The 16,493-nt window shown below is 40.3% G+C and overlaps 1 protein-coding gene across 2 annotated transcripts in view; it reads left to right on the plus strand.

Moving 5' to 3' along the window:
* Positions 1–16,493, plus strand: part of Dchs2 (dachsous cadherin-related 2) — a 216,929-nt gene that overhangs the window by 194,845 nt on the left and 5,591 nt on the right. Inside the window, exons 15-20 of one of the 2 annotated variants that reach the window (XM_036191046.1) lie at positions 506–717; positions 2,773–2,924; positions 10,828–10,958; positions 12,732–13,018; positions 14,424–14,556; positions 15,541–16,072. In XM_036191046.1, coding sequence (XP_036046939.1) covers positions 506–717; positions 2,773–2,924; positions 10,828–10,958; positions 12,732–13,018; positions 14,424–14,556; positions 15,541–15,638 — 1,013 coding nt within the window. In that variant the 3' untranslated portion in view covers positions 15,639–16,072. Of the gene's footprint in view, positions 1–505; positions 718–2,772; positions 2,925–10,827; positions 10,959–12,731; positions 13,019–14,423; positions 14,557–15,540; positions 16,073–16,493 lie in introns of those variants that run through there. The other variant, XM_036191045.1, reaches the window with a different exon arrangement.

Below are 16,493 nucleotides of genomic sequence, written 5' to 3' on the forward strand. Positions count from 1 at the left end.
TCAATTCACAAAACCTTCATAAGAAGCCAAAGTCAGTGTAATCCCACATCTGTAATCCTTACACCCCTGCTGTGAGAAGGGAGATGGAGACAGAAATGTGGCTGGAGGTTTGTGGGCCAGCTAGCCTGGAGTGCAGAGGACAAGGGCTGGAACAAGGCTGAAGGCAAGAGCCAGCTTACAAAAGTGGTCCTCTGGCCTTTGAATGCACAGTGCGGCATGCCTTGCCCCAGTGAATGAATGAATAGATGGATTTTTTTTCAAAGAAATGTTTAAAATGTAGACTTTACAGACACTGAGGTAGGTTACATATGAAGAGAAAAGGATGATTTAAGAGAAAGCTCCCAGGTTATAGACTTCGCCTATTAATGTTGGAAATTTGAAAATATCCTTAAGATCTCATTCCATAATGGCCCTGGTCAGAACACACGAGTCAATGGTGTTTTGAGATAACTTAAAATAACATCATCATTTCTGTTTAATGTTTCCACCTTGGGAATGAAACTAGGACAACTCATCGTAGAAGAGCCTAAGTTCCTTGATTCTGAAGTCAGGAGCCAAATACAGCTCATCATTTTTGCTGAGAGCAGTGGGCATAGAGCCTTCACCAAAGTAGCAGTTTCCATCCAGGACACGAACGATAATTCTCCACGCTTTGCACAAAGTGTGTACCAAGCCTCAGTGTCTGAAGGCCAACTCTACAATGCTCATGTCATACAGGTAACAGAAAGTGTGTGTGTGTGTGTGTGTGTGTGTGTGTGTGTGTGTGTGTGTGTGAAGATGCAATCCAGTTTTAACAATCTCTAGGATGTGTTCAATGTTTTATGGGCTGGTTGAATCCTTACACTGCAGGAAATCTGCACTTTCTTTTCTCACTCTTCTTCATTAGCCCTGTGCTCAGCTCCCAGCCACCTGCTTTCTCTAGGTACTCCCTGAGCACTAACAAGGACTTTGTAGGTCACAAAAATGTCTTGCATCCCAGGTGAAGACAGGCAAACCAGAGCTCGTTCCCTTGACGGCGACAGTGCAGGCTGCAGCTCCCGGAGTCACTCCTGTTCTTCCTGTGTTGGCCAGGGCAACGCTGGCCTGTCACACACTCTGGTGAACTTACCCTGATGACGCTGGGTGGCCAGCATACTGAAGTGCTAACACCCACCTGGAGAGGTCTATTCTCTGAAACATGTTTAAATATCCAACTCAGGGGACACGATGGACTTCATCTGTCCCTACTTGGAAACTAGTTCTTCTTCGTGGTGATCTCAGAGGCTGCTGTGGACTTTCTGTACCACAGAGCTGGTTGGAATGCCCTCTTGATGAGGTCCAGTGTATTCCTTGTAGTCCTCAGAATCCTCAGAGAATGTGGGAAGAAGTTTGAAGACTGAACTGAGAAAGAAAACCTGGAAGTCAGTACAGGAGCCCAAGAGATGACAAGGGCTATGAGCTGAGGGGGAGTCATGGCAGATATAGAGCATGAATCAAAACACTTTAATAACTCGACAACTTGGGAAAATCTTGACTCCAGTGATACAACTGGTCTAGTGATTGGAATTCAGCATAGAAGACCCTGCTCTATATCTCCATGGGAAATCATACAGACTCTTTGTTCTATCCTTAACACTACTTTGAAAACTCATCTAACAAGCCATCAGGATGATAATTTATTAGCAGCAAATCTATGACTTGATTCACGTTTCAAAGGTCCCCTCGAATTAAAATTTCACTATAATATAAAAAGTCTCCTATCGCCCCCCCCTTTTTTTTTAATAGACAATACTTAAATCAATAAGAGAGGCAAAGAGGGCTGGGAGATGGCTCCCTGGATAAAGCACTTGCTGTGTAAGCATGAGAGCTGGAGTTCAAACCCCCAGACAACATGCAAAAGCAGACAGGTGTGACAGCCTGTCCCATCCTTAGAAGGGGGGAAGGGCATTCGTGGGGCAACCTGGCTAGCTGGCTAGCTAGTCTGGCTGACTCAGGGGTCTCCAGGTTAGGGAGAGAGTCTGCCCAAGGAAATAAATGAAGACATCTAATGTCAACTTCTGGCCTACACACACACACACACACACACACACACACACACACACACACACGCACATGTGTGAACCTACATACACATGCAAAAATCAAAAGTGAAGAAGAAAGATCAAGTAAAGAATTGCCATTCAGTGTACGGAGTTTCCTGTATGTTCATTTTCCCATTCTGGACCCAGCATGAATCCATAGCAGAACTAGAAAGCTTCTATTCAAGCATATTAGAAGTTTCCAGTAAACTTGCCAGTTGCACACAGTTGTAGCTTGACACATGTGAGTGACATTTGGAAATCTTTTAGATGAATGTGAGAACATTTTCTGTCCCATTATTCAGTTCATTAAAGTCAAATGTAAATGTCAAGTGTATGTTGGTGTGACTCTAAGCCAATGCTTCTCGACATGTGGGTCCTGACCCCTTTGGAGTTGAATGATCCTTTCATAGGGGTTGTCTTAGACCGTCAGAAAACACAGATTCTTACATTACAATTCATGGCAGTAGCAAACTGCAGTTAGGAAATTTATAGCAATGAAAATAATTTTGTGGTTGGGGATCACTACGCCATGGGGAACTGCATTCAAGTGTTACAGCATTAGGAAAGTTAAGAACCACTGCTCTAAGAATTTTTTTTTTTTTTAACATGCCTTTGAAAGTCTGTATTCTTTCCTAATGCAATTCTCTGAGAGGCAGGTTTGGAGCACGTTCCAGGTTGAGTTTTTTCCAATGGAAAGATTGATTTCTCACAGGTGTTTGCTACTGACCTGGATGGTGGCTTGAACAGCCTGCTCGAGTATTCCATTGTCTCTGGCAACCAAGCAGAAGCCTTCCAGATCAACGCACTGAGTGGGGTGATAACGACAGAGTCTAGCCTGGACTATGAGTCCACCGACTCCTACAGGTGTGTTCAGGTTTATCTCTTGTTAGAGAGTTCTTACTTGCTTCTTGCTGACCAATCCTTGGACCTTCAGACACATTCAAATAGTCTTAGAGATTATTTCCTGTTTTGAAAAAGTGACTGGACTAGATCTGAAATTTGATGTATCTTTTTAAGAACCAAGGGAGAGAATTTCAAAAGACAGGGTTGGCCAAGTGTCCACTGAGTGGAAATGTCCTCTGCAAAGTCTTGTGTTACTGTTCACACGAAGAGTAGGATTGAATGGCATTCCTTTTTGTAATTCTTTATTCTTTTTGTGTGTGAAAGGCAGAGCCTTGTCATCAGGGCCCTTGTTGTGGGACTTGGTCTAGCAGAATTAAAAGCTGATGTTAACATTGAAGATTGTGGCCTAGAGTCTGAGGGATGCCAGCCTCCAAAAGGAGTAACCCTGCTGCGAGCCTGCTCAGTGATTTCTGGAGTCAGTGTTTGTAAAGTCCAGACTCACATACAAATCTTCTAGCATCTCATTCTATAAAGCAAAGGACTCTAAGAAAGCAAAAATGGCCACAAATGGATATTCCTCAAAGAATGGTGGCACAGCCCTTCAACAGAACACTCCGAAACCAATTTCTAAAAGAAGTCCATGACAGGACAGGGGTCTAGGGCCTCTTACTCAGTGAATTGAAATTAAAGTAGGCATGGGTGCAGAAATACCAATGGAAGCTTTTTTAAAGCAAAGTAGTAGTGCAAAAGGTCAGAATACAGTTGAGGCTCAGTGCTTAAGAGAACAGGCTGTTCTTATGGAGAACCTTGGTTCCATTCCCAGCTCTCACATGGAAGCTCACAACCCTCTGAAACTATGCTTTAGAGCTAGGGGTGGTGGTGGTGGTGGTGGTGGTGGTGGTGGTGGTGGTGGTGGTGCTCTGTATCTTCTTATAGGCTCTGCAAGAGCAGTGGGCATGCAAATGCTGCACAGACACATATGCAGGAAAAACACCCACACAAATAAAATAAATACTTTTTAAAAATAATAGGAGCTGGAGAGGTGGCTCAGCAGTTAAGAGCACCAATGGCTCTTCCAGAGGATCAGGGTGGTACCTCACAACTGTCTGTGACTCCAGGATCCAAGACCCTCACACAGACAGAATACCAGCAAAACACCAATACATGTAATAATTCATTGATTCATTCATTAAACAGGAAAAGGTCAGAATCCACTGCAGGGCAGAAGTGGCTACCTGGGTAAAGGAAGACCTCAAGGTCCCTGAATCTTGTTTAGAGCTTCCTCTTACGAGGTTTCAGAGAAAGAGGGGTTTGGTTACTAAAGGGACCTAGTGAGGGTGGTTCTCGTCTTTGATTGATAAATCAGATCATATAATACTTTTGTACTGTACGTGCCCATTCCCATGGTGCATCATATTTGACTCATATGCATACCCAATCATGCACAGCCATAAGGTCTTCAATACAGATTCTCCCTTAAAGAGTACTGAAGACACAGTTGTGCCTTACTGTGCATGCTCCCCAAACCAGTTCAGGCTGGATCAGCCCTCAATTCATTAATTGGAAACATATTTGTATAGATACAGTTTAGTGTTGTAGGGGGAAGACAAACATAGTCTAGAGAAGGATGTATATGTAGCCCAATGCGAGTGGAGGGGGAGGGTTGCTGGGCACATTTTGTTGTTGTTGTTGTTTGTTTTTGTTTTTATTTTTTGTTATTTATTATATTTATTTGTGTTTTAATTTTACACATCAGCCATGGGTTCCCCTGTCCTCCCCCCTCCCGTCCCTACCCCCACCTTTGCCCCACCTCCTCCCCTCCATTCCCATCTCCTCCAGGGCCAAGACTCCCCTGGGGATTCATTTAAACCTGTTTTTTGTTTGTTTGTTTGTTTGTTTGTTTGTTTTGTTTTGTTTTTGCTTTTTTGAGAAGGGTGTGTGTGTAAAGGAAGTAGGTTTCCAAGTGCATTATTGAGACAGAGGCATGTATACAAACAGCAAACCAAGAACAGTATTGCTTACTGAAGTATTCTCTATGCTTTTCTACCTCAAGCTTGCGTAAGAGATAAGAAGGAACACTCTAGTATTTATGCAGCATGAGCATCTGAGAAAAGGAGCATTCTTCTACTTAACCCACTTCTCAGAGGAGCTGTTAGCATTGCTTGTCTCCAGAGAAAGAGTAGAAGAGCCCATGGTAGAAGGACGTTTGTCTTTCTGGTTTACATTTATGTGTGGTTTACATTGTAATGTGTTTTTTGTGGTTCCCTTCCCTTGCACGTGTGTTATAATAGTTGCTCTTTACTCATGGCAGATTATGTTCTGAGAATCTCACCAAATACCTGTGACTTACTCTTGAACCCTATAGATATTGTTTTATTTTGTTTCTAAATACCGTGCAGTATTGCCATACAGTGCCATTGTTAAACTCTCTTCGTACGTTTTGTGCCCTGGGGGATCCTTTGTATCACTAACCTTGTGATTTGAGGTAACTAATGAGTAACTCGAAAATTACCTGAAGAGAAACACAGCTATATAGCTGATGACCGAAATGGCTAATAAGTAAATAAGGGGTGGGCATATAGATAGTGTGGATACACTGGACAGAAAACCAATTGACATTCTGGGGAGAAAGAGTATGGTAGTGTGAAGTGTTACCAAGATACTCAAAATCATAGCTATTTAAAACTTATTTTTTAGATTAATTAATTAATTAATGTATTTATTTATTATGTATACAATGTTCTGTCTGCATGTATGTCTGCAGGCCAGAAGAGGGCACCAGATCTCATTGGGGATAGTTGTGAGCCACCATGTGGTTGCTGGGAATTGAACTCAGGATCTCTGGAAGAACAGACAGTGCTCTTAACCACTGAACCATCTCTCCAGCCCCTATTTAAAACTTATGACTTGTTTATTTCTAGAATTTTCCACTAATACTTTTGGATGTTTGTTGGCCATGAGTAATTAAAACTTTGGAAAAAAAAAACCATGGATACAGGGTGTGGCTACTGTATTTCATTTAATTCTTGTAACCCTTTTATTAGGAAGTTAAGGCAGATATTTTATGTATTAACAGTGCAAGTTACCTAGAGTGCCTTATTCTCAGTTGCAATACTATTTGAGGATCAAATTTAGACTTATCCTCAGTGATCCTGACCCTCAGTCACATGATTTCTACCATACAGGCTACAAAACAGACGTTATGTTTAAGAAAAAAAAGTACAAAAGACTGTCAATATTTGAGGCGACTTTCATGTTTCATGAGGAAAATACAATATATTTGTGTGGTTAAGCACTGAAAGCTGGTTTGAATGAAATATGTTACTGAGTGGATTGGACTAATTAACCACCCAAAAACCTTTCCAATTCTGAAAGTTTGATTAAGTGTTTTGTTGTTGTTTTTTTATTTAATATATTTCAAAATATTACTTCAAAGGTATTTTTAAAAGTTTAAAACCTTATCCTAAGTTAGCTGTTAAGAAATGCTTTGTAATATTTTAATGTAATTATTGAAATTATTGTGCTTAATATATAAATATGTTAAAATTCTTCTTTCGCCTCATTGCTGCTATGGTAATTTCAAGCATGAAGCATCTCCCCTCCACAGATGACTGTAGGTAAATCTCAGCCCAAGAGTTCTTTCAGTAATTGAAGAGATTTCAGTAATTGTAGAGATTATTGATAATCTGCAGGTCCCAGGAACTAAGCACTTTCCAATTGTGAAGGCTTTCTGTTTCTGAATTCTTACTCAATGGAGCTTAGTTAGCAATTACATCTAAGGGTTTTCAACTTTTTCCTATTTGCGTCATGTTCCCAACATTTAAATTAGTCCTAATATTTAAAAAGGCCTTTCTCCAACTCCTCATGAATAAATTAACTCCAAACTGTGAGAAGCAAATGCCGAGAAGCTGACTGCCTCTCCTCTGCCATAGAAGCAAATTATCTGGGCCCTTGTATATCTGCAAATCCCTCTAATCATATATAAGCATATGTGTATATGCATGTGTGTACGCATATGTGTGTGTGTGTGTGTGTGTGTGTGTGTGTGTGTGTGTGTGTGATGGTATAAAGATTAAAATGTATCTTTCTGACTTTGAAAGGCATTGGTCTTTGATGGTCTAACATCTGTTTGGTCTGAAGCCTTGTACAATTTCAGCTTCTTTACCGTATGCAATTTTCTACCTTCTCTGTGGAACAGTTAAGGTTTTTCTTTTTTACTTATTATATTTAGAACAATATAATAATTATTATATTCTTTTTAATTTTGGACATTTTGTGTGTGTGTGTGTGTGTGTGTGTGTGTGTGTGTGTGTGTGTGTGTATTTGTGTGTATGCACATGCCATAGCATGAGAACGGAGGTGAGAGGACATCCTGTATAGTTAGTTTTCTCTTTCTACCTTATGGGTCCTCAGGATTGGTGGGCAAGGGCTTCCTTTCATTGACCCATCTCACTGACCCTCATTATACTCTTTAATGTGGACACCCTCTTGAGTGGAATAAGTTCTTTTTAAATAAGGGGCCATGTCTTTCTATCCTCATACATGATTTCATTGTGCCTTTCTTCCCCTTTACCCATTTCTTTTCTTGTTTATTTTCATTATTGTTTTTGTTTGGGTGTTGGCCAGTTTTGGTTGCTGCCATGCATTGTGTAGACACTGACCCCTTTCAGGTGTGAGACTTCTTTTTTTGTTTGTTGGTTCACTTTTGTTTTACTTCTCTGGGATGCTTCCTATTATAAAACAGGAGACTGAAAAAAATTAAAGATCATGGAAGAAAGACCTCATGTAAGATAAACATGTACATATGAATGCACAGACACACATACATATATATGCATCGTGTGTGCGTGTGTGTGTGTGTGTGTGTGTGTGTGTGTGTGTGTGTAAAAATGTAAAACAATTTGTAAAACAAACATACTCAATCAATGGACCTCAAGGTCATTTTCAGTGCTGTATCTTTGCATACCTTCTAATCTCTGGCTTCCTTCCACATGCTTACCAGCATCCACCCAGGGCATCTTGTATCTTCTCATCTCTTTTACTTCCCACTTGTTCCCGATTCCTGGTTTAGCTGTGTGGATGTGCATATTATTAAATGCCCTAGCTACCTCCTCAATGGAATTCAGGGAAGAAGAGATGGATCTGAGAGGCCATCTTATCATCTTTCACTAGAAATCCTAATTCTTCTTTATAATTGTTTCTGGTGTTAGCTGATGTTTTTATTTTTCTTAACATTTCAGAAGGAATTTCAGAAGAAAATTCTCAGTAGACATTTGAGATATAGTGGCGTGATAACTTTTTCATCATCTCTGCCAACCACTTCAGTATTTTGAGGAAATTACGTCAGATCTTACCCGGTCCAAGGCCTCATTTGAGGTGGACTGTAAGTGAGAGAAGCTGCCCACACTGGGCAGACAGGAAAGGGTATTCTGGATGTAGGATGGGCAGTCTGGTCAGTTTCTTTGTGTCCTCTTCTGACACAGCTTTGTGCAACAGTCTTGCAACACAGAGCCAGTTGAACAGGCTGCAACCCTTGGCTTCACAAAGACTGCCAAGGAACCTTCAGAGAGCGTGAGGCCTCAGAGACTCAGCTCAGAATCGCAGAGGCTCTGCTTCCATGGTCTCCCCTCTGTTCTTTCAACCATCCAGAGGCTGCTTTTCATTTTCAATCAGATAAGAGATTTCCCTCCATATCCAAGAAGCTCAGTTTCCTTTTCACCTGACTTAGGCATTACATAAAATCCTAAGGTTGCGGCAGTATGTAAATAAGGGTGTCTGTGACAGTAATGGCAGAGTTGACAGAAGTCTAACCTTGATGTCTCGGCTGAAACTTCAGGTCACATGTCGAGGGAAGACAGCAGTAAAAGAAGCTATTTTGAGATGATTCCTCTCACAAGAATATTCCCATATGTACCACACGGGTGGCCATACTCACAAATCAAATTCCCACCAGGAATCACCCCTGTGAAGCCTCAGTGGGGGCTCTGCTAATGCCCCATCCCCATGAGTGTAGAGGGCAGCACTTGTGGGCTTCACAGACAGTCAGCAGTGACTGTTTTCTCTTAGTGGTATTGAAAACAAGAAAGAGATGAGACGTATTTTACATCATTTTAAATAAGATCGGAAAAGAAAAGACACCTATAAGGTGTTATCAATGGAAGAGGAAGTGTGCCTACTTTCAAGATCCAGTTTCTTAAAAGGTAACTTCCATAACTGGTTCATATTAATACCCTCTGGAACAAAATTGTTATTCTAATTGACAGCTTGCTTTACAATGCTTCTCCCATGGACTCTCAAAACACTCAGAAAAAAGATGAAAAAGAAGCTATGCTTATGTGTCCTGTGTATGCAGCATGCTGAGGGAGGGGCCCATTAGCAGAGGTACAGATTTCGAGTTGAGCAAGACCGAAGATTGAATTCTGGTTCTACCTTGTAATAAATCTCTAACCACAGAAAAAGCCTTCAGAAACTGACATCAACATTCATTAAAGACAGGTATTAAAGTAAGACATCCACTCATGGGAGAGACAAGACAGGTAAACCATAAGAAAGATAACTCTAGTGGCAGGAAAATGTGCAGTGTGCTATGGTCACGAAGGGATTTCAGATCACATGAGAATTGGGGAACTCATACTGGAGATGTGAGCATTGAGAAGGCACCAAAGTGTAAGGATGGGAGCATCAGGCAGGAGCCAGTGCTTAGAAGGTCAATTTCCTTCCTTGGGAGTTTGATTGGTCTTATCATGGAGAGTCAAGCAGATGATTAAATAGGTGTTCAGGTTTTCAAACTACTATTTATATATTTTTAATCATGTGCATGTGGAACAAGGAGAGAGCATGAGTGCAGGTGCCTACAGAGGCCAAATGGCATCAGAGTGGTTGTGAGCTGAATTTGGATCTTCTTCAAGGGAAATTTACATTGTTAACTACTGCATCATCTCTCAAGCCCCAAGGATGCAAAACATAAACAGCATTTCAGGTGAATGGGTGCAGAGACTGGCGAGCACAGGCATACACTTCTCTATGTTTAGTATAGGAAATCCATTACTTCTCTGGATTGAGTATTAGAAATCTCAAGTTGCAATTTGTGTGGGCTTCACTGGTTGTAAAAACAGTGGATTTTCCACGTTCCAGGAAACCCTTAGGTCCTAGATTTAAGCAATGTAGTTGATCACTCTATCTGAGGCTCTTAAGCTAGGGATGGTAAAGACAAAACACTAATCTAAGGGGTACTGAGGAGATCAACTGGCCAAACTTGCAACTGGATGATACCAGAAGAGTAGGGAGGGAAAGGGAGAAGTTAAGGCCAGTAGTAGTTGTTCTAGTTTGGATGGTAGACTACATCACTGCAGTCCCACTCCAAGGAGATTAAATCATATTGTGTCAATTCCTTCAGAACCCACCCTTTTTCCTGCAGAGTCCAAGCACATCATGACCCAGTCACTCCTTCATCATGGCAGCAAGATCTCCCAAGTCTATTGTGTTGATTGGTTTGAAACTTGGATCTGAAAAATATCCATATATAGCCATCATTTTGACAGAATGTTTTGATGATACATTAGATGGAAATATGTAGCAATCCCCATGTAGTAGAGTGGGCACAAGTGTTGATGCATGTATTGCTTGAGTTATTCTTAGTAGAATTTTAAAGTTTGTCTCCAAGAAATCATGCATTTATTTTCACTTTAATGCTTCGTGACCCCAAGCAGCCTGCTGGAGTTTGTTCTTAAAACTTGTCAAAAATACATAAATTTCAAGCTACCATTCTTGTGAAATAAATTGTAAATGATGCCATTTAGAAAAGGCCATGGGAGAAATAAAAGCCAGCAAATACACATAAAAAATTAAACTAGATTTGATATTTATGTTTTTTTTAATACTTCCTAGATGGCTCATAACATTCCTTGATTCTTTTCCAAAACAGCTTGATTGTGCAAGCCACAGACAGAGGGGTGCCCAGGCTGTCTGCTACAACCTTGGTCAAGATACAGGTGATTGATATCAATGACAATGCCCCAGTCTTTCTCCCCTCAGAAGCAATAGAAATTGCGGAAAGTAAGTGTGGCAATTTGGAATCAACTTTGAATTACCTTATGCACTTTTTATAGTCAGTTGTTAAATATTGAGTATGAGTTCTCCACAGCCACAAAAGCCAGATAATTTTGCCTTCATTTTATTGAATAAAGAGTGGATGATCAAAAGGAAAAGTTCAAATGTCAAGGGGTTTAAATCATACCCCTTGGATTTGCGTTCAGGCAGGCTGGAGGCTGAATTGTCTCTCATGGTCATTCCTTGCAGTGTGTCCATGTGCAGAAAGATATGCCTTAGACACTAAAGGTACTCCAGACAGAAGCCCGTGTTGTTGCTGTAACCATCACTTGACCCTTCTGAGCACTGATGCTGTTGGACCCATGCTTTGTTGATCTTTGCAGGATGCTGCTGATGATGGTGAAGTTAATATGTTAACACACAGAGTCAGACTTTCCTCTAGCATAACCCAACTTTCAGCATCAGTACTGCACTACTGGTTGAGACTAAAGGCATAATGGTTTCAGTGCTGGACTGTTTGGGTCATTTGTTACACAATGTCTCTAGAGTCTGTGAACCTCAGGTTGTCCCACAGTGAATGGCTGCACCAGTAAAGCCAACCTATCCATCTATAGACAAAATTGAAAATGATGGTGACCTTTGTCCCTTTGCTTTCTCTCTTCATACCAAAGCCATTCCTGAAACATTCTGAAATTTTTATTGTCTTTGCTTTCTAAAGAGATTATACCGACTCCTTTCTGTAGAGAATTCTCTACAGACAGGAGTGCCTATACCTATTACTCTCTACAAACAAAACATATTTCAGTTTTATTTCTCACTTTTGATATTTTCATTTGATTTGATGCACTGTGTCCTGTTCCCAAGCACATGAATTTATGTTAAAATAAATCAACACAACTGGTGTGAAGATACTATCAGAACAAATTACAAGAATCAAAATCTGTTGAATGTGGTAAGGTGAGCTTAGTGTTCACCAAGAATTCTCCCCTAGGCATGATGACTGAAGATTATGATTCGTGTATACAGTGGAACAATTCTGAATGTCTTGGAAGATACTTTTCATCTGCACCATAAAGTTCCTTTCACAAGTGGTTTAGGTAGTGAACCTGGTGGTGCAGGAGACACTGAGCATGCCTTGTGTTCTGTAAGAGCTTTTTAGTGAGTAATCGTAGCCATTTGCTTTCCTCACTAACACTGTGAATACTTTGTTTTCCCTTAGCCTTGGGAATTTTAATTTTGAGAAACAAATTTAAGAGAAGAAAGCAATGTCTATGTCACTATCAAAAATATTTTTCTTTCTTTCTTTTCTTTTTTCCCTAGATAATGAAGTGCTAAATCTTACATCTATACCTAAATATTATCATTCGGTTCTGGCCTCTTTTCAAAGTTAATGATTTGCATTAATGCTTTGAGTAATGTCCTTCTTTTCCCCTAAACCCTGTGAGTGTCTGCTCAGGCATAGAAACTCTACCCTACAGGAAAGTGCTCAGAATGGTTTCTGATTCTGGAGTTATGTTGTAGGCATATGGTAGAAAACTGTAATATAAGACTGGAGCATAGCCTACTTCCTCAATTTTCTACACTGTGGTAGATTTTCACTTTTATTGGACTTATAAATTCTTCTGTGTTTTGATTTAGCCCATAATGAGCTTCACATGAGAAATCATGCCAGAAAAAACCATTTTAGATTTAAAATGAAAATCCTTGGGTTGAATGATTGAAGAAATATCTTTTGATGATGAGCTTAATGGAAGCTGACGCTGGTCATGATGATTGCAGATTCTCTGCCTGGTGTAATTGTGTCTCGGGTATCCGTCCATGATGCGGATTTGAGTCCAGCTCTCACCTTCAGTTTTGTCAAAGAGAGCAGTTCTGGAGCCAAGTTCGCCATCAGTCAGGACACTGGAGTGGTGGTGCTGTTGCAAACACTGGATTTTGAAGATGTTATGGAATATGAGCTGATCATCCGCATTTCTGATTCGAGACACCACACAGAGGGTTCCCTTATCATCTGTGTGTTGGATGTCAATGATAACCCACCAGTTTTTTCTCAAGATTTCTATCAGGTAAAGAGATGAAAAACTAGAAAGATCAGGGAATGAGACTGAGAGATGGCTCAGAAGTTAAGATCCCTGGCTGCTCATCCAGAGGACCTGATTCTTTTTCCAGCACCCATATGGGAACACAAACAATATGTAACTCCAGATCCAGGGGATCTGCTACCCTCTTTTGAACTCCAGGCATGTATATGGGGTATAGAGAGACATTCAGGCAAAACACCTATCCACACAAAACAAATGATAACAGTGAGTGATGTCAGCCTTCCATCACTGATGGTCTAATGCTGTAGGCTCGTCTGTCATATTGTTGACTGGAAATCATCTGGAATTACTTGACTTATTTATCTCAGTTTACTGAGTATGCAGACCACTAGCTTTTTTTTTATGTTCTCCTGTGTGTATGTGGAGTTGGAATCCAGTTGTTTACAGCAATTGGAACTTTCCCAGTATTTGCAAGGCCACAGAGAAGATGAGCTAATTTACACTATCTGGGGATGCTTTGGGCAGATTCTTTGGAATACATGGATTAATATTTCCACACAAACAGATTGTGAGCATTTCTAGAAAGACTTTAGGTTTTAGGGCAGAGTATATGTTTACAGAAGTCAGGACAGTGATAACATTCTTTTGAGGTTTTGGAAATGTATCCCAACATTCTTCAATGGAGCAAAGGAAAGAAGATTAACATGAAAACTTAACCTAAGTAGCAGTCCTCCATAAAGCCTCCCTTGAGTGATGTAATTAATGCATCTAACATGAAATTAGTTATTGCACTACCTTCTGTCATTCAGAAATAATCTAGAAAGGAAACATTTCATAGTAAAAACCCAAATTGAATGAAATCAAAATTATTTTCTGAACCTAGGGACTGTTAACATAATGGTTTCAATATAACAACTCTATACATCAACATGCCTGTCTTAGTCATTGTTCTCTTGCTATGAAGAGACCCCATGACCACAGGCAACTCTTATAAAGGAAAACATTTAACTGGAGCTGGCTTATAGGTTTAGAGGTTTAGTCTACTTTCATCATGGTAGGAAGCATGGCAATGTGCAGGCAGACATGATGCTGGAAAAGGAGCTGAGAGTTCTACATCTGAATCCATAGGCAACAGGAAGAGAAAGTGCCACACTGAGCCTGACTTGAGCTTCTGAAACCCCAAAGCCCACCACTGGTGACAGACTTTCTCCAACAAGGCCACACCTACACCAACAAGGCCACACTTCCCAGTAGTGCCACTCCCTATTAGCCTGTGGGGGCGATTTTCATTCAAAGCACCACAAGACCTATGAAAGGCAGATTGGGGAGTTTCTTGAGTCAAAATCAAAGGCATGATATCTGGTTCTGCCCCTACTCCTGAAAATTACATATTTGCAAGCATGATGCCTTTGTCCTCTTTTGTCCTCAGGCAACAGTTCCTGAACTAGTACCTGGAGGGTACTCAGTGCTGACCCTGTCTGCCACAGACTTAGAGAGCAGTGAGGACATTTCCTACAGGATCCTTTCCTCTTCTGAGGGATTCTCCATTGATCCCAAGAATGGTGAGTTACTTACAGTGGTTTTAGTGCATCACTAAACATTATTTGAAAATTCCTAACACAGTCCTCTTCCCCTCCTCTTGCTTGCTGCAGTTATGGGCACTGCTTTCTTACTTATTTACAGTGGGAAATGGCGAAGGTACTTCTTTAGCATCTCAGTGGCTAGAAAGCAAAGGGTGTTGGTGAAATGTTGCTCACCAGAAAGAAATGCAGCAAAGTCAACCCCCACCATCACCATCACCATCAATATAGTGATACCCAAGTTCATGCATCCAACTGACAGGGTTTAGGAAGTTGTTTTGTGACTCAGCAAGAATAAAAAAAATAATGGCAAAAGGATCTGCTCATTAATGAGAATTTTATACAACTGGAGTGCAGAAGCTGTTTACTCAGCTCAGTGCAAAGATAGTCAGTGGTAGTGCCATACGCTCAATAAAGACGAGATTAATTTAAAAAGAGAAAGCAATTTAGTATCCATCTCTACCAAATAGCAGCCATAGCAGAGTTCTACTTCATGTAGTATCTTCCAAGGCCCTTTGTATTTTTATAAGAAAGAACAGCTGTGGTGTGCAATGTACTCAGAGAGTAACTGCTCACTCAGACATTCAGGCAGGGGACAAGGGGCATTAACAGTGAGCAAACACTGATTGCTGAATTCAGTAAGAGGGGTAATCAGCAACACAGTGTCCTAGCAGGGCACAGTCTAGAAAAAAATAGAACCCGGACATCCCACTTTGGTCTCATCTCTACCCATCACAGCATCATTTTCAAGTGAGGGGTGAGTTTAAAATTAATTGTAAAGAATTATCTGAAAGAAAAAATTTAGGTCCAAACTATCAGAATAAGACTCATTGGATGCTTGTAATGAGAGAAATAAGAAATGCCACACAACTTGTAGACGTGTTTCCACATTGTAAGTCTAAGTATGTTAGGAGTGTCACTGCCCTTTCTGTCTATATATCTCATGCTTTTCTTCTCTTCTCATAGAAGTTCAGACACTGGCAACTGCTGTCCTGCATCAACCTATAACAGTGTGTGCAGTGCAAGCCCCTGAGCACTTAATTCTTAGCAGGAATTTGGCCTGATGGGTGTTATACACAATTATTGCCTCAGTGTTGTTTAGAATGTTTTAAATTAGTAATTGCTATCGAGTCAGTCTAGTTCATGGTGTGACTATAATTGAAATGTGGCATTTATACCTCACCACTATGCATTTATTTTTAGTAACCACACTTAAAACACTTTAATAAAAATGCCACTGTGTATGGACTTATAAATGTTATATATTTCTATGTTTACCATAAGAGAGAGATTTAATATATTGTATCATTAAGGAAAAAATTCTGCTTGCTGAATTAACTCATGATAAATTATAAAGACATCTTTATAATTAAGCATTCTACATCAACATTTTCATGGCTTTCATTTGGCTGGAATTATTTCCAGAGTAATTTCCCATCCATACATGTTGAGGAGAGAGAACGAGAGAGCAAGAGAGAGAGAGAGAGAGAGAGAGAGAGAGAGAGAGAGAGAGAGAGAGAGTTGCCAGGCATACATTCTACCACTTGAGTGATTGACTATCCCAGCCATTTCATTCTTATTTTTATTGCATAGAAGGTCCCATTGTATATAACAGTCTAGTCTCAAACTCTCGATCTTCCAGCCAAGTGCTAGGATTATAGGCAGGCGCTACCTTGTCCAGTTCAGAATAATTATCTTATGCTAGAGTTTTTCTGTACATATTTTCATAGATAATGGGATAAAATAAAAATATATGAGACAAGAGTTACATTCTTTTAAAAATGATAATGAAACAACTTACTACACAAAAATACAATCCAGAGAGAATGTAGCAAAGGCTGTCTCAAGTAGTACATGTGAATGGAAATTGAGATTGCTTCTGGAGCTTTTGTACAAATATAATAATTTTGAAATCTATT

Source organism: Onychomys torridus, chromosome 6 (genome assembly GCF_903995425.1).
Source record: "Onychomys torridus chromosome 6, mOncTor1.1, whole genome shotgun sequence".
NCBI lineage: Eukaryota > Metazoa > Chordata > Mammalia > Rodentia > Cricetidae > Onychomys > Onychomys torridus.